This window comes from Dysidea avara, chromosome 11 (assembly GCF_963678975.1).
Source record: "Dysidea avara chromosome 11, odDysAvar1.4, whole genome shotgun sequence".
Lineage (NCBI taxonomy): Eukaryota > Metazoa > Porifera > Demospongiae > Dictyoceratida > Dysideidae > Dysidea > Dysidea avara.
The window spans coordinates 16,296,947-16,321,214 of record NC_089282.1 but is presented as its reverse complement, the minus strand read 5'-3'; the positions used below and the strand labels follow the sequence as shown (position 1 = coordinate 16,321,214).

The window sequence follows — 24,268 nt, the reverse complement described above, 5'->3', positions numbered from 1 at the left end:
CATTGACCCATTGAGATATAAATTATTAGCTAGCGTGCTTATTAAAGTTTGTGCGTGTATTGTAAATTGTATGTATATACATACGTACATAAACTCAGTTAAGCGAAGGTATCAGATGCGTTCATGCATTTCCAGGTATCAGGTATCAGATGGTATTAGATGGGTTCATGCGTTCAGCGCAAGTATATCAACTTCCAAACTGGTAGTGGATAGTTCCTGAGGTTGCTGCACCATCTCCTGTTATCTTTCACTAACAATAATAGATGGGATAGTAATTTAATCTGCTCGAATCTGTTCAGCTAAGAGTATGATATCATTTGGACACATTACTTGCTGGCATGGTAGAGTTAAGCTTACACATTACATAGTGCATGTTGCTACATAGCTAATTATAATTGGACTAAGCTTTCATACCTGAGCTTAATGTTGTGGGATGCTGGCACAAGATACCAGCGCAGGAATATTCAAAAGCATGCAAATTCTTTGTAACCAAAACCTTAAGATTTCAGAGACTCCAGCCAGCCGTGTTGTGACTTGATCCACAGCCACATACAATCAAGACATGTGCCTATCGTTATGGAGCCATAGCAGGGATTATTAGTCTTCTCTGTATTCTTATTGCCAGCATGTCTCTGACTCCCTATACTGACAAAGGCTTTCAGTAACCTTCACAGCTGAGGTCCCATATGAGTGGGATAACAAATTAAACTACATAGCAAATATCACTACTAGTATTACTAAAAGCAGGGGTCGCACATGTGTAGCTAAACTTTTCATTTGCTGCATGAATGTTGGCTAGTCTATATCGAGGTCTATACTATATCTAGAATATAGAGATTGAGATGTGCTGATTATAATTACTGCATGATGATTTTCAAGAATGTGAATATTGATGAGACGTGCTAGCTACTCCTGATTTAGCTAAAGAGCTCACTAAAGAGATGTGGCTGTTAGCTATTGGAGTTTTATCTTGGCTATTATGTCAGGAGCAATATGAATCCGTAACCATGCTCACTCTTTTCACAGGTGTGAATTCAGTATGTAGACTCACCTAACAAAGATCCGAGTCAGGGTCACTAACTAGCTCGTCCCAACGAGTTTGTCAAGTAGCTAAAGGCGTTGCGAAGAAGAAACAACCTCGGGAACAACTGGCTATATCTCTGGCAATATACGTAGACTGCAAGAACACAATAATCGTACAGTACGCGTGGAGGAACAGGCCTAGGTGCAAGACAGCCGCAAGAATACGTGTTAACAAGCAAGAGCTTGAGTAAAATATCCAAACGTTTACTGAAATTTACTAACAAGAAGATTAAGATTTGATTGTGGTAGTCTCAGATTCAAAGATTTCAGCGAGATTTTAAAGATTGTAGAAGATTGTCACGAAGATTAGAAAGATTTTAAAGATTCCATGGATTTTAATGGATTTTGCAGATTTCACAGAGATTCAGAGATTTGAGAAGATTTTTGTAGATTGCATGGGGATTCCAAGAGATTTGAATCTCGGATAAGTTAGATTTAAAGCGTGGCGGACCCCTCGATCCCTAGGGAACTTACGGTTCAGCACGCTGTCACAACTTGTTTATCAGGCATTAGAGTTTGTGTCCACGTTGTGTCTTTAAAAGTTATTGTAGGGATTAGAGGTTGATTGAAGAAAATACGCGTATAGGCAAACCAGGATTGGATAATGTCAGTGCTAGATGGACTATACAAACACGACTATGTTGACTGGTATAACGTGACAGTAGTTGTAACATAAGGCCATACCAAGTCAAACCTTAGTTTCTGGTCACCCGCCCGCATGGTAAACCTGGAACCCTAGTTTATGAGGACTATTATTAATATTACAGGTGCTTAAGTGCATGTGACCCAGCAAGACACTTATTTTTTACTGCAAAAGATCGAGATACTCTAATAGAGCAGTCAGAGACTCCAATAGAGCAGTCACACTACTCTTAACTCTAATATTAGGTATATATGCCACACTAATAAAATGTTTCTAACTATAGCTAGTTTTGTCCTTGATTATAATAGCTGTTCAGATTATAACTGTTACTAATGCTTCTGTAACCAAAGTAATTTCAGTGGCATTAATCACTAGCCCATGCAGATGGGCCATAGCTTATAACTTTATAATTCAAATGTAGTCCTCTAATGATTAGTCTAGTTACTTCAAATTCCTTATCACTGAACACTACAGGGGTATGGAAAGCCAGCAACATTCGGTGAGCTTAAACTTAAACTTTTCCATAACTAAAATTAGATTGGCAAGTAGGAACCCTTATAGTTTAAACATTCCCAGATGATCACTAAAAAACACTAGCCTGGAGCACTCAATGACTCAAAACTTTGACAGTTACTTTTCTCAAGGTTACTGAATAGAAGGCTGGAAATGCATAGCTAGTGGGCTAAGACTTCACATTTGAATGAAGAATTTCTGATGTGAAAATAGAAGTTATATTTCATTTTGGATCATGATCATTTGAACAACTTAGCTATAAGTCATAGTAATACTTTCCTGACATAGCTAATGAGACATTTATATCACTTGGAAAGCATAAGTAGCTACATGAGCAAAACATTTCCTATAGTATATTCTAAATAAATAAATAAATATACTTAAATGCTATACATCAGTGTATAGCTAGCCATGATCCATCAACAATTTTCCTAGTGCATTTTTTGCCGAAGCACAACTACTTATGTTGTTGGTTAAGTTTGACTAAAAACAAAATCAACATGAATTTGCTAAATTGAGCAAATAATAATACCATACAGTATATTGTCACAGTAGAGTCTATAGTCCTGAAGTCCTGATCATCCGCCCGCCCGCATCCATTTGTAGGCTTGGGAGTGACCAGAAACTAAGGTATGACTTGGAGTGGCCTAAGGTAGAGAAATAAAGTGAAATACGCCAATTTTTTATTTTGCAATGGTTACTTTTTTATTTTAGCGAGGTCGCAAGAAAACTATGATGATGATAACGACTCCTAAAGATTTTTTTATCACGTAATGCAATACAAAATCTATTGAGAGATGTTGCATAATTTAGGACTAATATTGCGAAACCGGCCCTACACCTAAATAACTCACAGTAGTGGCCGCGCGTCTTTTAATTGGGCATGCGCTTTGTAGTTTCTTGGCCGCACGACTCACTACCGTGAGTCTTGATATGTTGACCATATGAAGTTATATAGTTGATTCTCTGGATCAGAATCACACAATAATTTGGAACACTGGATTTATTTCTTTTCCCAACACTTTACCACCTAGTGTTAGGAGTGGTGGCAAGGCGGCAAGGGATACTGGTAACCTTGGATAATAAAAACAATTGGAACACTGAAACCTTGTACATTATCAATTTTGTAATTTAGTTTTTTCCACCTGCTGTTCAGGGTAGATAAATTACGTTGATGAAAGACTTGAAAAACTATCATGGTCTTTATAGCACATGTACGGACGGTCATGCTGCAAATCTTTATTTTCTCTGTTTCATACTAGTTGATATTATTATGATCGTTCCTACACTGAAACCTCTCTAATCCGACACCTCTGTAATCCAGAATATATATAGCTCTATAATCTGACATTGTCTTGTATACCAAAAAGACTTTTTCTATATAATACTACCTCAATAATCCGACATCCTTGCTAATCCAACACAGTTTGTCTTACACCATGAGTATCGGATTGTAGAAGTTTCACTGTAAACTGAATGCAGTGGAACCTCTCTTACCTGGGCAGTCTGGTACATATTACTGTCCGTATCTCAGAATATCCACAACTAATAATGCTAAATACACTAAAGTAACTGTCTACTAACTGACTTAAATACAAGTAATGTACATTGCTATCAGTTAGTGCTAAATGGGCAGAAGAGGCAGTGGCTATACAGAACATTCATGGCCACTCCCCTGGGCTGTAAGAAATGTATTATCACGTACCTATGTAGCAACCAAGTGGTTATTAGTGGAATAAATAAGCCACCTATATCAACCTTTGGGCTCCCTCCTTGTGCTTTCATCTAACCCATGCATCGAATTTGGCAGCTTTAACATTTCTTCCAATGGAGAGAATTGCAAATTGTAGAACTTATTGTATACATGATATAGTCAACACACAGACACACGCACGCACATGCACACACTAACACATACACACAAACAAACACACACACACAAACAAAGCCTTCAAGTAAAACAAAGCCTTTGGGTGCCATGCTAACACAGTCATGCCTACCCAGTGAACCAGCATGCACTGGGACTCCTGTGTTTTACTCAGGTGCTGAACAGGAAAATCCTCATGGGGTCTGCCTCACATAAGGGGTGAAGGACCAGGTGGGATTACCAGTGCCCACAGCTTTACCTGTGAGGCACGGTACGGCCTCCTGTAGGTAGTCTTACACAGTTGGCTGATTAACACCACTAAGGTACCCATTGATATTTCAGCTGGGTGTGGGCTGCTTCCCCAGCTGATACCATGCCAAGCCATCGGTCTGGCATACTGGAAAAATGTGCGGAGTAAAGTTTCTTGTTTAAGGAAACAAATTAAACAACAGCAAAAACTAGGCATCAAACCTGGCACTCCTTGATTATACCATGCTGATACTCTAGCCACCCACACACTGGCACACATGCATGCTGGCATGCACACACACACACACACACACACACACACACACACACACACACACACACACACACACACACACACACACACACACACACACACACACACACACACACACACACACACACACACACACACACACACACACACACACACACTCCTTGACTGGGGATCCTCTTCGTATAGGCCCCAACCCCCCCTTCTCCATAAGACACACCCATCTACTTAGCCAAGGGACACTATTTACAAGCCTTTTATTTAGGCTAGGTGGACCTCATGGAGGATGAATGAGCCACAGATAATAGCAGAGACCTCAACTTCTCCTTGACCACACAGTCAGGGACAGTATTGTTTTACCATGCAATATTATTCATACACCTAATGTACTAAAAATGTTCAACTGCCTTTTACTTTCACATCTTTTTTGTCATTTTCCTATATACTTTTACTCTGTACTGCAGTTCTCATTAATATTATGTACTACAGGTTGATATACATAGTCCAGACAGATGTATAGGTGCAATTATTAAGACAAAAATTACGTGTAAATACAGGAATGAATAAAAAATATCAGCTGACAATGATTATGCAAGTGAACAGTATAGCTGCAGTGTGATAAGGTGCAAAATGCTGTATACATCCATCAGTCAATATCACTTTCACTACTTTCATCAGATTCAGTAATATGGCACTCGTCTACAACATTGAACACCTCTAGAGTTCTAAATTCTTCTGCCATAGTACACAGCTTGTGTACTATCTTGGCTTTACTTTTCAGTAGTGTTGCCAATTTTCCCTCTAAAAACATGCGCTCCATTGAATAAGAAGCATACTTGTAATTGCAAGGTAGATTTATCTGTACAATTAAGCATTTCAATATGTGTGATATGAACTCTACAAAATTAATATCTGACCTGATCAGTTGCAGAGTCTCTTATCACCAGCTGCATCTTGTCCTCAACATCTCTTATAGATTCTGTTGTAATTGTAACTTATGTACATGTTGAACATACATACATAAATGCAATGTAACACATTGTCTGTTGGTTGTTTATAGCATACCAAATCCATTGTATAAACAATATTGTTTATGTCCTATAATAAATTTTGTGTAAAATAGCCTTGTCTTTTACGCAAGTTTTAAACACTTAGTGTACTTGAAAGCTACTTTCTTGGATAAAAGTAAATTAAAGCAAATAATCATATAGCTAACCTGAAATTGCAGGCAATTTCACTTTGTCATAATAATGAAGGCAATCCTTCATTTCTCATATGAGTAGAATTCTTTCTTCTTTATGACGCTTAAAATTGTTGAATAACTCCACAGCTTCTATTTGCTGTTGTAGTTCAATACTCCGCCTTTTGCCTGTAATTATGATGTAAGCATATTAAATAACATTTAACCATATTATCTTGTGCGTTAGTATATGTAGGTAAATTTTTCAGTACAGTGAAACCCCCATAATGTGACATTCATTGGGATAAGAATATTGTATTGGATTAGCAAGGATGTTGGATTATTGTATTACATGCAAAAAGTCTTTTTGGTATACAAAACAATGTCAGATTATAGAGTTATTCTGGATTACAGAAGTGTTGAGGCTTCAGTGTATCAGGATGACTAAACAATGAAACCTCCCTAATCCGACACCTGTGTAACCCGGAGTACCTCTATAATTAGACATTGTTTTGTATACCAAAAAGACGTTTTCTATGTAATACTATGTACCTCAATAATTCGACATCCTTGCTAATCCAACACAATTTTCTTATCCCAATGAGCGTCGGATTATACAGTCCAGCGCCTAAGCCAAATATTCATTCACTATTTGATAAAAGCACCAATTTTTTACAGAGTATATGGAGCATGCACTAAGTGTTTTAAGAAGGGGAGGCATGTAAAAAGTCCTCAGGAACACCCCTTTTTGCACCCTGACAAGAAAACTATTTGTTACTATTAAAAATCAATCATGTTTCTATCAAGTTAACTGCTGGGCCTAGTATCATAGTAGTACAAAGCATACAGCTGGAGCATAATAGCCTATTAGTAATCTATAAAAATACAAATAGTTTTCTCGCCTAGGCAGTAAACAAAATCACTAAAATTTCCATTTGCAGGGATTCTGTTAAAGTTTTGGACCATCAATGCTGACAATTGTGTAGTAAAATGTACAAGGATCATCCTGATGTGTATTGTTTCTTTATTAAAGGGGTATAACAAAAGTTATTTAATGCTAAGTTTTAATAGGTCACAGGTGGATATTTCAACAGAAAACCATGAACTACAGCAGTTCAGTTATCAAGCACAGAGCTTGAACAAAAGGTCCATTGGCCTTATACTGGGCACCATATGAAAGATAATTAAATTTCTAGTTTAATGAAGGCAGTTGCAAGTTGTTTCAACATCTTGTTTTCAAGTTACAGCACTTTCAATTCAGTGTAATATAGCATAAGCAAGAAAAACACACAGGTGAGTATTAAGGTATTTCTTAGTGCTGTGATAATGCTCAAAATAAGCATAAAGGAGCTGGGTTCCAAATGAAGTGAGATTTTGAGCACTAAGAAGTACCTTATGACACATCCTTGTGCTTTTCTTGCTTATGCTTATGCTATATTACTCTGAATTGAAAGTGCTGTAACTTGAAACAAGATGTTGAAACAACTTGCAACTGCCTTCATTAAACTAGAAATTTAATTACCTTTCATATGGTGCCCAGTATAAGGACAAGGAACCTTTTGTTCAAGCTCTGTGCTTGATAACTGAACTGCTGTAGTTCATGGTTTTCTGTTGAGATATCCACCTGTGATCTACTAAAACTTAACATTAAATAACTTTTGTTATACCCCTTTAATAAAGAAACGATACACATCAGGATGATCCTTGTACATAGTACTACACAATTGTCAGCATTGATGGTCCAAAACTTTAACAGAATCCCTGCAAATGGAAATTTTAGTGATTTTGTTTACTGCCTAGGTAAGAAAACTATTTGTATTTTAAAGATTACTAATAGGCTATTATGCTCCAGCTGTATGCTTTGTACTACTATGATACTAGGCCCAGCAGTTAACTTGATAGAAACATGATTGACTTTTAATAGTAACAAATAGTTTTCTTGTCAGGGTGCAAAAAGGGGTGTTCCTGAGGACTATTTACGTGCCTCCCCTTCTTAAAACACTTAGTGCATGCTCCATATACTCTGTAAAAAAATTGGTGCTTTTATCAAAAAGTGAACGATTATGTCAATTTTAAGGGCTTATGTACTGCACTAATAGAGGTTTCACTGTATATACTATAGCATGTTCATGGATTTATAAGCAAACACGCCATGCTTGACACACGGCAAGTCAGTACATTCTATCAAAAATTTTATGTTATTATTTTAGTTAAATACCCTTTGTTTACTAACAATTTAGTATATGCAAATATGTTAGATGACAATGTGTCAGGTGCACATCACTATTATAATAAAGCTAGGTAATTTACTTTCTACTAGCTTTACCTGTAAGCAGTTACCATGGAAAATCTCCATCTAAGATACTCTCCACTGATGTTGTGTGGTATTCATCTACTGCAGCACCACAAAGTTGATTGTATTTATCTACACAGGTTGCCAGCCTATTCTTCTCTGTTGCTACACTGTGCCTCAGGTGTGCTCTTTGCTTACTAGATGCTACAATAATTTACACTAACATAATCACAAATGCATTATTCCAAGTTTACGCACTTGCTAAATTTTGTACATTGACTTGTTTCTTTTTTATACTTAAAAATAGCATTTCCATATCAGCTTGGAAGTGCTCTAAGCAGGTCTTAATTGCCAATTGTTTCCCTTCTTGCAAACACTGCTCTCTTGAAGCATCATCTACGATCAATAATAACTCTTCCAGTTCCCGAAGTCTTACAGTGTTAGTCTGTGATCTTGAAACCACAGATGTTGCTTCCTTATAGAGCTGAGCAGATTCTAGAGAATGGAATGTATATGTATTGTACAAAAGTAGGTGTTGACGTTTTTAAAGTCTTTTCTGACATATGCTTGTATCGTCACAAATTCTATTACATACACACATCATGCATACCTAGTATTATACTATCAACAATATCACTGCTAGCACTAAATTCTGTGAGAGAGGTAGCTATACCCATATGCTTCCAGAGTTTGAAGTACTGCTCTCGGTTATCTCTCTCTGAAAATTCCTTGTTCAGTTCACCTGAAACACATAGGGATCAGATCATTAGCATGTTTGTGTGAATAGACCACAAAATAGTGTCTACTATACAATTCACAAAATATTATATACACACACACACACATGTACACAGTATATACCTCTTGCTACTGCTTGTATATTAGCTTTGTATAAATGTAGGCTGTCTTCAGTTGTGTTGATGCTTGAGGTCACCCGCAGTGTATTAAGTTCTCCCTCCAGGGTTAATAACTTCTCATCTGTCTACAAAAAAGTATATAAAATATTTTGGTGTATTTAAAGAGGATTACATCTTTCTCAGTCTCTGGATTTATGGTTGAGGAAGAGAATCAATTTTTCGTTGATTCCAAAACCTCACAGCTTCTGTGAGAAAGTCTTCTCTGCCTGTAGTGCAGGTATAGTGAAAGTGAATAGACAAATTGCTTTTCAAATACATACGATAAGCCAACATGCATTTAGTTGACGGACTCCATCTTGAAATGTAGCTGAAAAACAGCTCCATATCCTCCCCAGATCCTGCGCCAGCTCCATCTTGCCACCGAGCACCCCATAGCACCTTTACAGCATAATTAAACATATTATTCTGTGTGCTATACCTCTAATTATTACCTGACAATGCCAAGTGTGAGCTTTTGCATGCATTACAGGGAGGCAAGGAATCATTTCGTTTCCACTACTGTTGCCTGAATAGTGGACACTGCTGGTCCATGGCCAATATTTGCATATCACATCATGAATTAGATAACTCAGATTCCGATGAGTGAGATAAGTCATGTGCAGAAAATGAGTATAGCCATATCTTTATCAAATAAAGATTACAATTAAGTTAATAACACACATACGTACATTTCACCACGAAACATGTTGACTGCTTTTTGGGCAATTATGTGACGACAGCCAGCCACAACAACTCCAGTCTCATCCAAACCCCTCATTGTCTTTGAAGTAGATTTGGCTGCCTTTCATCTACTCGTACCGCACATACCTGGTTGCTACAAAAATAGCAAATGTAGATCAAAATACTGAATTAATTTGTGTGTGTGTGTATGAGTGTGCGTGTGTGTGTGTTTGTGTGTGTGTGTGTGTGTGTGTGTGTGTGTGTGTGTGTGTGTGTGAGAGAGGAAGATCATAGCATTAATTAGGGCACTACCTTCACAGACCGGTGCTTACTAATGCCTAGTTGCTCTGGTATTTTCATTCTATCCAGCTAGGCATGGAGTTAACTAAGAAAGCAAATGGAAACTACTGTATGTCACATGATAATAGCTCCTGATAATATAAATTGAAACTTTGGATGCCCAAATCTTCCAACTGTGAAACATCTTCCTCTGTTGTGCTAATCATCAAGTTCCTAATTTGCCTTAGTGCCTGAACAGTACGTACGTGTTTCAGAATTGTGTGTAGGTGTCAGGTGCATACAACAACTAATAGCTTTTAGCTATTGATAAGGGGCCAAACATGTAGCTGTACTCTGATTGCATGATTTCCTACAGGTTGCTATGATTGATTTAAAACAGATATCCACTTCTTCTTCTTAAGCATTTAAATTTATTTAGTGACATCTCCACTAAGGAAAGTCTTAATACAAACAATTAATACCTTGGTGTGGTTTCCATGCGTGAAGAAAATGACCGTGTACTTTAGGCACATGACTTTTTCGTGATGTGAAATGATGGCCATACCCTAGTGACTGCATACATTCAGGCCAACAAGCTACAGTCAGGCAGGCAGGTGGGTGGGGTAGCAGATTCATGTGAAAGCAGGCCAAAAATTGGGTTATGATGATTTGGTTTAAAATTCACTATTCAACCTTCTGTAAGTCAACACAGGATTTGTTGCTATATACACTGTACATTAACACCTTTTGTAAAGATGCTTTTCGTCATGTGCAATACAGGTGTATTCACAATGACAGCATTTTGGTTACTCCTTCAACTTTGAGGAAAGCCTAAAGCAGTACTACTGTACCACCTAATAGATATGTTGTTATTATCATCATAGCATATATAGGGTTTGTGCTGTACAACATCCATCAAGTGTAATAGTGACACATTATGCATTTACGTGTGAAACATAGTTAAGTGTGTAAACACCAAAGTGATTGACATACTCCATTGTAAACCTTTACATGCTTTCTTGTGCCTTTCAATTATATATGTAAAAACGATTACTAAACACTATCCACTATAGGGACCCGCAAGAAGGCTACTGAAAGTCTGTGTAGCAGGGAGCCAATGACAAGTTACTATTTATGTAGAATAGTTATTTACTGCAATGGATACATTTAATTGCTAAGCTAATTGATCTAAAGGAAAGTAAAACATATTGTTGTTTACTTACAGTGTCATCATGGTAATTCACTAATTCCAAATGATGATCAACCTCTTCATTATTAACAAAAAATGTTCCTTTGTAGTAGTAGTCTCGGATACCTCTATGAGTTCATTTAGGCTGCACATACCATCACCCATTTATATGTAGATAAACAGTATACCTGGGAACTTTGTCAAATCTATACAACTTCTTGTTGCCATCTACATGTGCTGAATGCTGCTTTCTGTGACAAGCAGGACATTCAAATGGTGAGGTGTGCTGCAGCTGCTGAATCTCCATCCGGCAGTATCTGAACTCTTCAAAGCCTTTCATAAAGGTTTCTTGATTAATGGGTGAAGTCTTTAATGTTGAAATAAATTATTGTAAATATCATGTACTAAATTATAGAGTATACAAAGAGTAGTATATATAGGAAGGTAACTTTTCTTTATACAAAAAATAATTATACATAGATTGGCAAGGAATTACTGTAAATTAGATTTTTCAACTTAAGCATGCACATGTAGCTATATAATTTCATGTTGCATATGCATGCACATTTTACAGAAATAACATTAAACACACATTCTCACACACACACACACACACATGCACACGCGCACACACACACATACACACTTCTTGACTGCCTGTCCCAGGATTCTCTTTATCCTGGCCTCATCCTAACCATGAGACGCATTCCGCTTACTAACCTATTTACAAGGCTAGGCGGACCTCATGGAGGACGGATGGGCCACAGACAATAGCAGGGACCTGAGCTTCTCCTTGATCCTTATCAATGCTCCAGTGTATGCAATGCATGAAGTGTATATGCATGGCCTTGTTGTATGGGTTCCAAAGCTAATTCTAGGGTACCATGGTCTTCACCACACAGTTAGGGACAGGGCTGCTGCCATTAGCTACATCACAGAGGACCAATTCTCTGTGGTGTATATGCACATTCACACACACGCGATGCATGCGCATGCACACACACACACACACACACACTGCATGCATACGCACACACAAACACACAGTATTATGGAGAGATATATAATAAATGATTTGTGAGTGTGGGAGAGAGCTATGAAAAACACAAAGAACATGCAATTGATAAATTATTGTGCAGTTAACAACACGCACCCTTCCATTAAGAGCTGACACCTCTTCTAGAGTGTGAAGGAATCCACTCACAGAAGTACCAGGAAGTACTTTATGAAGAAGATCAAACAAATCAAACACCTTCTTAGAAAATAAGTATCGATGTCTTCTGGCTACATTCCCAGGCCAAAAGCCAGAATCTATGATGGCGGGTAACATATCCTCTAGCACAAATGAACAATGTTCACATGCCAGAGTACAGACATCCAAGTCAAATCTTCCTGTTAAGTAAATAGTAAATAAGACTATCTAATCCAAAACAGCCAAGCTGTAAAAAAAGAGTGCGGCCCTGAGAAAGGCTATTGTGAAAAAAAGATGTGAAATCAAAGGTGGCGGCCAAGAAATGGCTGTGATGGTAGGTTAATGGTAAAAATTTTAATAACGACAATTAAGGTGAATTTTGTGCCAAGACCAAGCGGCACCAAATTCACTGAATTGTTGTTATTAAAATTTTTACCATTAACCTACCATCACAGCCATTTCTTGGCCGCCACCTTTGATTTCACATCTTTTTTCACAATAGCCTTTCTCAGGGCCGCACTCTTTTTTTACAGCTTGGCTGTTTTGGATTAGATTTCACTTCTTTTTGTATTTGTATACCCCAAAGCCGGCCTATGGCCGGCTTTAGGGCTTTTTTAACCGGTCATTTTTTTCTTTACTACAGGAAGAAGAAAAGATGAAGCAGGGTGATTTCGTTGTAGCTGACCTCTCTGCAAGGTGATCCTTCTAGCTGATCTCTCTACCAGATGACTTGTTTGTAGCTGAACTCTCTACAGGGTGATTTGTTTGTAGCTGAACTCTCTACAAGGTAACTTCTTCTATATAGCTGATCTTTCTACACGGTGATTTGTTTGTAGCTGAATTCTCTACAGGGCGATTTGTTTGCAGCTAAACTGCTGAACTCTCTACAATGTAACTTCTTCTAGCTGAACTCTCTACGGGTGGCTTGTTTCTAGCTGATCTCTCTACAGGGTGACTTGTTTCTAGCTGAACTCTCTACAGGGTGATTTGTTTCTATCTGAACTCTCTACAAGGTAACTTCTTCTAGCTGATCTTTCTACAGGGTAATTTGTTTGTAGCTGAATTCTCTACAGGGCGATTTGTTTGCAGCTGAACTCTCTACATGGTAGTTTTTTTTGTAGCTGAACTCTCTACAAGGTAACTTCTTCTAGCTGAACTCTCTATTGGTGGCTTGTTTGTAGCTGAACTCTCTACAGGGTGATTTGTTTGTAGCTGAACTCTCTACAAGGTAACTTCTTCTAGCTGAACTCTCTACGGGTGGCTTGTTTCTAGCTGATCTCTCTACAGGGTGACTTATTTATAGCTGAACTCTCTACAATGTGACTTCTTCTAGCTGAACTCTCTATGGGTGGCTTGTTTCTAGCTGATCTCTCTACAGGGTGACTTGTTTCTAGCTGAACTCTCTACAGGGTGATTTGTTTCTATCTGAACTCTCTACAAGATAACTTCTTCTAGCTGATCTTTCTACAGGGTAATTTGTTTGTAGCTGAATTCTCTACAGGGCGATTTGTTTGCAGCTGAACTCTCTACATGGTAGTTTCTTTGTAGCTGAACTCTCTACAGAGTAACTTCTTCTAGCTGAACTCTCTACGGCTGGCTTGTTTCTAGCTGATCTCTCTACAGGGTGACTTATTTATAGCTGAATTCTCTACAAGGTAACTTTTTCTAGCTGAACTCTCTACGGGTGGCTTGTTTCTAGCTGATATTTCTACAGGGTAATTTGTTTGTAGCTGAATTCTCTACAGGGCAATTTGTTTGTAGCTGAACTCTCTACATGGTAGTTTTTATTCGGAATAGATCGCAAAATGGCATACATAAATAAAAAATACCATTCCGGTTTAATATGAATAGGGGTAACTAATCTTTGTAGCTGAACTCTCTACAAGGTAACTTCTTCTAGCTTAACTCTCTATGGTTGGCTTGTTTCTAGCTGATCTCTCTACAGGGTGACTTGTTTGTAGCTGAACTCTCTACAAGGTAACTTCTTCTATCTGAACTCTCTACGGGTGGCTTGTTTCTAGCTGATCTTTCTACAGGGTAATTTGTTTGTAGCTGAATTCTCTACAGGGCAATTTGTTTGTAGCTGAACTCTCTACATGGTAGTTTCTTTGTAGCTGAACTCTCTACAGTGTAACTTCTTCTACTCTATGGGTGGCTTGTTTCTAGCTGATCTCTCTACAGGGTGACTTGTTTCTAGCTGAACTCTCTACAGGGTGATTTGTTTCTATCTGGACTCTCTGCAAGGTAACTTCTTCTAGCTGATCTTTCTACAGGGTAATTTGTTTGTAGCTGAATTCTCTACAGGGCAATTTGTTTGTAGCTGAACTCTCTACATGGTAGTTTCTTTGTAGCTGAACTCTCTACAGTGTAACTTCTTCTACTCTATGGGTGGCTTGTTTCTAGCTGATCTCTCTACAGGGTGACTTGTTTCTAGCTGAACTCTCTACAGGGTGATTTGTTTCTATCTGGACTCTCTGCAAGGTAACTTCTTCTAGCTGATCTTTCTACTGGGTAATTTGTTTGTAGCTGAACTCTCTAATAGGTAACTTCTTCTAGCTGATCTTTCTACAGGGTAATATGTTTGTAGCTGAACTCTCTACAATGTAACTTCTTCTAGCTGAACTCTCTATGGGTGGCTTGTTTCTAGCTGATCTCTCTACAGGGTGACTTGTTTCTAGCTGAACTCTCTACAGGGTGATTTGTTTCTATCTGAACTCTCTACAAGATAACTTCTTTTAGCTGATCTTTCTACAGGGTAATTTGTTTGTAGCTGAATTCTCTAGAGGGCGATTTGTTTGCAGCTGAACTCTCTACACGGTAGTTTCTTTGTAGCTAAACTCTATACAATGTAACTTCTTCTAGCTGAACTCTCTACGGGTGGCTTGTTTCTAGCTGATCTCTCTACAGGGTGACTTGTTCCTAGCTGAACTCTCTACAGGGTGAACTCTCTACAGGGTGATTTGTTTGTAGCTGAACTCTCTACAAGGTAACTTCTTCTAGTTGATCTTTCTACAGGGTGATTTGTTTGTAGCTGAATTCTCTACAGAACTCTCTACATGGTAGTTTCTTTGTAGCCGAACTCTCTACAATGTAACTTCTTCTAGCTGAACTCTCTATGGGTGGCTTGTTTCTAGCTGATCTCTCTACAGGGTGACTTGTTTCTAGCTGAACTCTCTACAGGGTGATTCGTTTGTAGCTGAACTCTCTATAAGGTAACTTCTTCTAGCTGATCTTTTTACAGGGTAATTTGTTTGTAGCTGACTTCTCTACAGGGCGATTTGTTTGCAGCTGAACTCTCTACATGGTAGTTTCTTTGTAGCTGAACTCTCTACAATGTAACTTCTTCTAGCTGAACTCTCTACGGGTGGCTTGTTTCTAGCTGAACTCTCTACAGGGTGATTTGTTTGTAGCTGAACTCTCTACAAGGTAACTTCTTCTAGCTGATCTTTCTACAGGGTGATTTGTTTGTAACTGAATTCTCTACAGGTGATTTGTTTGTAGCTGAACTCTTTTACATGGTGGTTTCTTTGTAGCTGAACTCTCTACAAAGTGACTTCTTCTAGCTGATCTCTCTACAGAATGACTTTTTCTAGCTGAACTCTCTACAGTGTGATCTGTTCATAGCGGAACTTTCTACTGGGTGATTTGTTTGCAGCTAAACTCTTTGCATGATTGTTTCTTTGTACCTGAACTCTCTACAAGGTGACTTCTTCTAGCTGATCTCTCTACAGGGTGAATTGTTCGCAGCTAAACTCTTTGCATGATCGTTTCTTTGTAACTGAACTCTCTACAAGGTAACTTCTTCTAGCTGATCTCTCTACAGAATGACTTTTTCTAGCTGAACTCTCTACAGTGTGATCTGTTCATAGCGGAACTTTTTACTGGGTGATTTGTTTGCAGCTAAACTCTTTGCATGACTGTTTCTTTGTAGCTGATCTCTCTACAGGGCAATTTGTTTGTAGCTGAATTCTCTACAGGGTGATTTATTTGAGCTGAACTCTCTACACGATTGCTTCTTTGTAGCTGAACTCTCTATTAGGTACCTTCTTCTAGCTGATCTGACTACAGGGTGACTTGTTTGTAGCTGAATTCCCTACAGAATAACTTGCAATGTAATATAACTAAGTAAATTATAAATGCAGCTGAATGCTTTATTAGGGTGACTGTTCTATTAGAGTATCTCGATCTCGCATTTGCTGCACGTAGTTGCCTTTCAAATTATAACTCAGTGATTTGTAATCCGATTCTTCTGTACTACTGCAAGGACTTTCTATGATGATTATTCCAGCTACATACTGATTTTCAGCTCGTTGCTCTAAGCAGTTTTCCTGGTAGATACGAAAACTAATAGTTTTTTTATTCATAAAAATCGATGGCGTAATTTTGACACAGGTTGGGTTTCGTGTCATATCTCCATGGTCTTTATCCCGATTCCTTTCAAACCACAAAAAGGCACTCCTACGATGATTGCTCCATCTACATATCAATTTTCAACTGATTCCTCCAAGGGGTTTACCCTGTAGGCGTGACAGACCTTCGACCTTATTTTACGCAAATAATCGGTCATAACTCCGTGAATATTCATCGAATTCCTACCAAAGTTGGTACGGAGATCCGCCTTAATGAGCCCTTTAAGTGTGCCAAATTTCAGCCCAATCCGAGCACGCATTCGTGTTTTATGGCGAATTTTGCGAAGTGTGCGAAATGAAGAAGTTGAAGAAGAAAAAAAAAAGAAATTAAAACGAAATTTTGTTCGCTCGTATCTCGGAAATGGCCTTAGCGATGTTCTTCAAATTTGGTATGTAGACTCCCCTAACTGGGCGGCACGTCTCCAGCAAATTTGGTTCCAATCGGATAAGGGATCACAGAGCTACATAGGTGTGAAAATTGCGTTTTCTTTCTTCCTGTTAATATACTCACGGTGTGGCGCGCCGACTTCTTGGGCCGCACGACACACTACCGTGTGTCTTGATACAATAAATCAACTTTTACATTGTAGTACTCAGTAGAGTTAATAGTTGACTACAGTAAAGTTAATAGTTGTATGTTACTAGTGAATACAATATAGTCACTGTTTTACTATTTGAATAGAGCAATATTATTATATTGGTGATATATTCACAATTATGTTCAGTCCTAATTTAATGCATACGGTATACATGTGTTATATAGTTGATACACAGATTGTTAAATTTAAGAACAAAAAGGGGTCTGACAGCACAGAGAATCCTTGAGAATCCTATGCAGGATTCAGATTTTCAAATCAAATTTTGTACAAGATACCAGATTCTGACTAGCTTTTAATTATCACTATTTTGGATTTCAAAACTGCATGAGTTCAGATACATTTAGAATACTTTTAATTAACTAACTTTGATGAAACAGGAGTATGCAATAATATAGCTACAGAAAAATAATAATTAAAATATTCACTCAGCAATTTTTTTCCTTCTATGCATAGAATTCCATGGAATTCTAAATGTGTTACACTTGGTGTCAAATTCCTAGGAGAATAATGAAGAAATTATATAACTTTTAGTAAGATTCTTTCTAGACATTCTGAAATGTTTAAGCCCTCGTTGCATAAAACTAAAAAAAGAATTCATCCATACTACACACATTACCTTCTGGTGTTATCACAATGCACCTATCTTGATTAATAGGAGTTCTTTTGTAGGTTCCTACACTTTCACAACTGGGGCACCTCCATGGCTGCTTTAATGGCCAGAATCTTCCTGTCATACAGATATAGAAACATCTAATGAGGGTGATAGCCAAAGACCCATGCATAATTGCTTGTGTGTCAAAACATTATTCACAAGTTTAAATACTTACTTATGGTGATAACCTCTAGATTTTCTTCACAAATATTAGTTGTTGGTGGTACTGGTACAAAGTGCGATCCACACCAGATTTCTCTGTCATGTAGTGGATGACTGCTATGAATGACATCATCACAGGCTGCACACAACAGCACGGCAGAACCACAATTGGAACAGCGTATAAAAGCCCTTTTCCCACACAAAGAACAGTCCTACATCATTGAAACACTTAATATACATGCATGCACATTATGCATGCTTCTCATTACGTTTTATTCTGGCAGAGTCTCATTTCTCACCACATGCTCAAATATGGCTCTGCGATTGACTTCCCATGCTTCCTCTCTTCTTTCTATGCGTTGACGCCAGGCAGATCCACTTGCATTTTGCTTGGCTTGGTATTCTTTTAGATTGTGCTCAATTTCAATGCACAATGCATCAAGTTCACCTGCATTAATAAAAAAACATGTCTGCATTGCAAGGGACTATTGTAGTTCACATTTAGGATCACTCTCTGATTCAATATTGTCACCATACTCCTGGTCCAATTCATCTGTCACTGCACTTGACCATGTCATATCTACTGAATCATTAGATATAGGTACCTCATCTGTAAAAACAAATCTATTTATATTATTGTAAATTGTGAACTTGTATGCTTCTGCCCAAAATTTATGATAATTAATCACAAACTTACTTCTTATGTAAAAGTTGGGATTATTAATTTGTGAAAGGCTGTGCTATTTTCCCTTTGTTAAATGTACTAACAGTATCAAGATAACAGGCATCTACATTACGGTGTATATAGTACACACATATACCTTACTAGAGGAGACGGAGAATGCATTGATACATGAAATTCACAATGTTAATTGACCACATGAATTTTGTTTAGCAAATGTAAAACTAGACAAATGCAAATGTATCTCAGCCAGCTTTATTTACAAATCACTGCATGTTGTCTTGATTGATCATGCAAGTTCTTGATAAAGGTCTGCCAGTAATGTACATAGCTCTTTACATAGGCATATCATGATGCATTGCATGCCTGTTACCTGTATTTGAATCAAGATCAACATTCATTCTTGAGGCTGAGCTGTGACGATCTCTATGACGAGGCCTTGTTGCTGATGAATTCACTTTCCTGTGGCCTTCATAATTGTATTGCCGTCCACTAATCTGTTTTAACTTTTTACGACGCTTTGCCTTGCATGAATTGGAAGCAAGAGATTCTACAGCACTTTCCAGTTCATTCAGTACAAGTTCCTTTGTGGGCTTCTTTCCTGTACACTTGCTAACTAATATTCCTTCAATCTCTTTTGCAACTGATTCGCAAGTTTGCTAAATAAATATGATGATCACAAAAATGTTTTTTAAAAATGATACTTGAGCAATGAAATCTAGTTAATGGTACACTCATTGACAAGCACTCACGCAACATAATAATATACGTGTTTTGTACAAGCAATTACATAACAGTGGAGCTCATCTTAGAAACCATCTGTATTAAAAGCCACCTCCAACTATTAATTCCACATCATAAACTGATCTACCAGCAGACTGCCAATTGACATCAAGAAATGTATAGCTTCCATTAAACTAAGTCCCTAACAAAGTCCTCTAAAGAATTGATCCTAGCTAGTGTTTCAGTCCAGTAGTCCATAGAGTCCAGTGAATATCAACACCATTTCACAAGAGGCGTTGCCATAGTTAAAATGAAGCAAGACTTGGACAACATGCAAGGATGGTAAGATTCTGCAGGCTTCTCAACTTGATTTCAACCTTGAGAAATGTAAAGTTATGCACATTGGTAAAACTTTAAGTACAATTTACACAATGGGAACTTCTACTACCCCAAGGTCCCTAGCTACTGCAATTGAATTAAGTTGACTTTGAAAAAGACTTGGATGTTTGGACTACATTATCCTTGCTTGCATGCATTGTGATAAAGCTGCTGCTTGTGTGACACAAATTCTGGAAATTCTCAAAAGGACATTTGTAAAGATCTCCCTAAAGAACTATTTATTTTTTGTACAAGACTTTTACACAGAGAAATCAGTGGAACTATTTACCAACTGAAGTGGTTTCAGCACCCACCATATCAGACTTTAAAAAGAGATTAGATGACTTGTGGCTGGCCACACATATATGGATATGGACAAAGTCCTAGTGCCTAAACTTCTATTTAGAAAAAGAAAACAGAAATGGTTGAAGGTTTCATAAGGTTTGCTAGAGTACAACTTGGTGGTCTCAGCTTCTAAGGACCACATGTAACAATGAACCTGTCGTATAGTTAAATACCAATCATAGCTTGTACATAATAATGATAATTGTTTTGTACTGACCACCTGTATAAGGACCCACCTCTTTAAAATAAACATGCAGAGTACTATAATTTGACAACCTCATTACATGAATATGGACTGATCTTTTACACATGTTATGGTTGGTTTTGTTGAGTTTTGCTGGCTATAAAGCTTTTAGGGAACTTGCAGCCTGCTATATAAATCTGAGCAGTAAAATAAGCTGCTGTATGCTGGAGTTCACTGCTTACTCTATAGCACTTATACACTCCTCACCCAGTAATGCTGCAGAAGTACAACAATATAATTAACTAGCATGAAACAGCAATGCAAATCTAATAAATGTAGTATATTCTTAATATATAGGCCAGCTAATTAAGGCCATACCTATTTGAAAAGTTGTTGTTCGGATCAATTTTGCAACAAAATGGGTTGGTTGATAGGAAAAAAACTTCTTTATAATTTTGGGTTACAAGCTACATCTATTACAAAAATAATAGATTAGTAAGTCAGATTGAAGAAACATTTATACTGTACTGTATGCAGACCTGTCAAATCCCTAGTGACATAACTATCATAAATGATCATAAACATAGCTAGTAGTTACATATATAGCTCAATGAGCTATACATGGCACTGACATATTGTAGATTTTCTTAGTCAGGGGTGAGGAATGCTGGTATTAAGTGATCTAGCTACTCCTTTACTTTTGAGATGAAAATTGTACCATCTGACTGTTCTGTTAGAGTATCTAAATCTTTTCGCAGTGATTACAAATATAATTTCTTTTCTTCAAAATTGGGTCAGCAGGGTACGAGCAACAATAGGCAAGTATGGCCTAACACATATGTACAATTAAGTAGCTAGTTACGGCTGGGAGAAAGAACTGATCAGTCGTATACTGATTATGATTTTGTATGATAGCACTAAGATTACCAAGATAAAAAAATAGGATGGATAGCTCATATCTGACTTAGGCTGTATGGTACAGTATATCATTGACAACTTTTAAGACTGCACACACACACACACACACACACACACACACACACACACACACACACACACACACATACACACACGCATACACACACACGCACACACACATGCACGCATCATAGTATATGTAGTTAACTATATAGCCTTGTACACATGCAACTATAGACAATGACAATACCCCACTTGATGACAAGTTGAACGTTAAATTATTGCTATCAGACATTTTCCCATTAAAATGCTGTTTACCGCAACCTGGAATGCTAGAGTGACTGAGAAAACTACTACAGTTAGCAGAAGGTTATTTGTGGCAAACAATGCCTAGATTTGAAATTCATAATTTAGATTTGAAATTCATAATTCAGATTTGAATTCATAGTTCACATTAGTAGCCTGCTAATCAGTAGCTATACGCTGAACATGACCATGCAGTATACAATAAGTAACAATTGTAATGTCTTCACAGAATTTCAAGTTTATATTGATTTAATGGACAGGCAGACAATGACAATACATGTTACATCTACAATGATGTAGATATTTGCTATAATATAATTGTCAATTGTCAGTAAAGTTGGGTAGATAGATAGCACATACCTCATGAAACAGAAATAATGGAAGAGAATAGCACTGGAAATTGTATTTAAGGTCTCCACAATGCCATAAAGCCAGATTAATGAAACATGTGTCATACCTCTGGATCCTCTGAGCTTACCCAGCCTCGCTACAGACAATATAATGTACTATCTAGAGCATGGTCTTGAGTTAAAAACATCATGAAGTGGATACATTCATGTTTAAGTTAGCTATATTGTTTTTTTTTTAGTATGCATTAATATTTTACTTCACGGAAAGAATATTTTGAAATTAATTGTGTCACTGGCATTATAAGCCCCCAGGACAGAGTACAAACCTCATTATGGCAAACCAGGCTTGCTCTTTCCCAAGATGTAGCCAGCGCCCACACAAAAACCCAACAAGGTGTACGAGAGTCCCAATATTTAAGTATTTCAAACTGTATTATTTCAATAAATATTTCATGTATTTATAATTGGATTTCTCAGATAGGTGTACGAGAGTCCCAAGACGTTAGCTACCCCTTGCTCTTTCCAATGCAATGTGTGTGGACCAATGCACAGAAATCTGTTGCTATCTGGATCTGGTCGGGGCTGCTGTTATCCATACCTTATTTCAGTTGGAGTATAGCTATAGCCTGTAGACTGAGTAACCCAACTAGGATATAAATTGACAGATTTCTCATAGTATCCCAGGAATCACGAAGTATCTGTCAAATACCCTGTGTAGTTTTGACCCATATGGTAGCTACAGCTGCTGAACCCGTTGATTTTGTATAAAACTAGCTAACTATGAGCTTGTGTGCAGCACTATATCAATACAAGACTGAAGGAGAGAACGCTAGACCATAACTTTCAGATGCACAATACAATCTAGATACTGAATTTCTCGTGGTAAGACCGTACAGGTTCTCTCTAGGCCATGACTTTGATGGACAATAAAATCTAGGTAGTAGCTGTATTGAATGTTCTCGTGGTGAGACTGTACCCTCTCTAGGCACACAATGACTATTCTGGTAGCACCCGACAGGGGTGGGCACTGCCAGAGCCTTCAATACATATATACAGTAGCTAATTAAAATTACCCGAGAAACAAAGCTTTGATCCATTTCTGAGTCAAAGGCGAGGCGAAGGAAGAAGCTGCTTAATCAAATCAAACTGACCAATTAACCAGTTCCCCAAAATAAGCACACCACTGTCACGTGAAACCGGCCATCGCTCATGGTCCCGTAGTTTCTATGGAGAAATACGGTGGGGTCTATTCTACGGAACGGAACGGAACGGAACGGAAAGGAATGATGGACTAAACTGCGGAACGGAATGCTTTCTCAGATTGAAGCTTGCAGCTTACCATTGCTGTACAAGTTATCAGTGGCACTTCCAGCAGGTAATCAAACGTACCCCAAGAAAGATAAAACGAATTTAACGATCAATTGTGGGTTCTTGTTGGTTGTCATTAGTAACGAAGTACTAATTGTGGGAATAGCTGACTCAGTGTGTTCATCTTCGGATATATCAAGTAGGGAACTTAATGCATGACTTGTTTTTACTAGTATGTGAGTTATTTTTACTTACTTGACTTTAGAATGTACAGTCTGAGGCCCAGCCTTTCTAATCGGCATAAATCAGTATGTGTATAGCTACACTACAAAGGAAACAAGTATGGTGACAAGCTGAATCAACTCAGTCTAAGCAGAATCTAAAGAAATTTTGTGCAGTGTGTGAGGAGCAAACATTCAGATACCTCAAGGAGGCTATATTGTGTGAACATCAATGATTCATTAACAGAGTAGTGGACTATTGTCAGATATCTCTGCCTGAGTACTGAGTTGAATTCTGGATGGGGTCTATTTTACAGAATGGAATGCTTTCTGAATCAACTTGCAGCTTGGCTAGCTGCTATCATTGCTGAAATTGCATTTTATCAGTGGAACCTCCAGGAAAATGGAATAGGATTATTATAAAACATTAATTAAGTGATTGTTTAGGTAATCATGACTTTATTCAGTCTAATAGACAGAATATATGGTTGATTGAGTGAGGTATCACTTTCAGAATGTTCAGACGACCAGTGATGAGAAGCATGGATTCATCGAATTTTTGTTGTGGTTGGAGACATTAAATATCCGAAAGCAAACTGACTGTATAATATTAATTCACTTTCTTTATATTTTCTCAATTTTGAGCCTGTATACAAATAATTGAATTTTCCTTGTCAATAGAAATCCTAGAATAA

The 24,268-nt window shown here is 37.7% G+C and overlaps 2 protein-coding genes across 2 annotated transcripts; both read right to left on the bottom strand.

The window, feature by feature from the left end:
- Positions 1 to 5,083: 5,083 nt before the first annotated feature.
- Positions 5,084 to 9,773, bottom strand: LOC136237724 (uncharacterized). Its single transcript, XM_066027938.1, has 10 exons — positions 9,685 to 9,773; positions 9,448 to 9,637; positions 9,197 to 9,394; positions 8,961 to 9,081; positions 8,710 to 8,841; positions 8,358 to 8,594; positions 8,133 to 8,303; positions 5,843 to 5,995; positions 5,544 to 5,605; positions 5,084 to 5,485 (listed from the first exon to the last, which is right to left on the bottom strand). Exons 1-7 carry the CDS (start codon positions 9,771 to 9,773, stop codon positions 8,143 to 8,145), a joined length of 1,128 nt encoding a protein of 375 aa, XP_065884010.1. The 3' UTR covers positions 5,084 to 5,485; positions 5,544 to 5,605; positions 5,843 to 5,995; positions 8,133 to 8,142.
- LOC136238953 (uncharacterized) lies at positions 9,292 to 23,222 on the bottom strand. The gene is made up of 12 exons (XM_066029674.1): positions 23,118 to 23,222; positions 19,214 to 19,499; positions 18,658 to 18,768; positions 18,428 to 18,606; positions 18,172 to 18,370; positions 17,961 to 18,071; positions 12,298 to 12,536; positions 11,333 to 11,511; positions 11,179 to 11,272; positions 9,685 to 9,830; positions 9,448 to 9,637; positions 9,292 to 9,394 (listed from the first exon to the last, which is right to left on the bottom strand). The coding sequence occupies exons 1-4, from the start codon at positions 23,139 to 23,141 to the stop codon at positions 18,431 to 18,433; spliced, it is 597 nt and encodes a 198-aa protein (XP_065885746.1). The 5' UTR covers positions 23,142 to 23,222; the 3' UTR covers positions 9,292 to 9,394; positions 9,448 to 9,637; positions 9,685 to 9,830; positions 11,179 to 11,272; positions 11,333 to 11,511; positions 12,298 to 12,536; positions 17,961 to 18,071; positions 18,172 to 18,370; positions 18,428 to 18,430.
- Between the last annotated feature and the right edge of the window lie 1,046 nt (positions 23,223 to 24,268).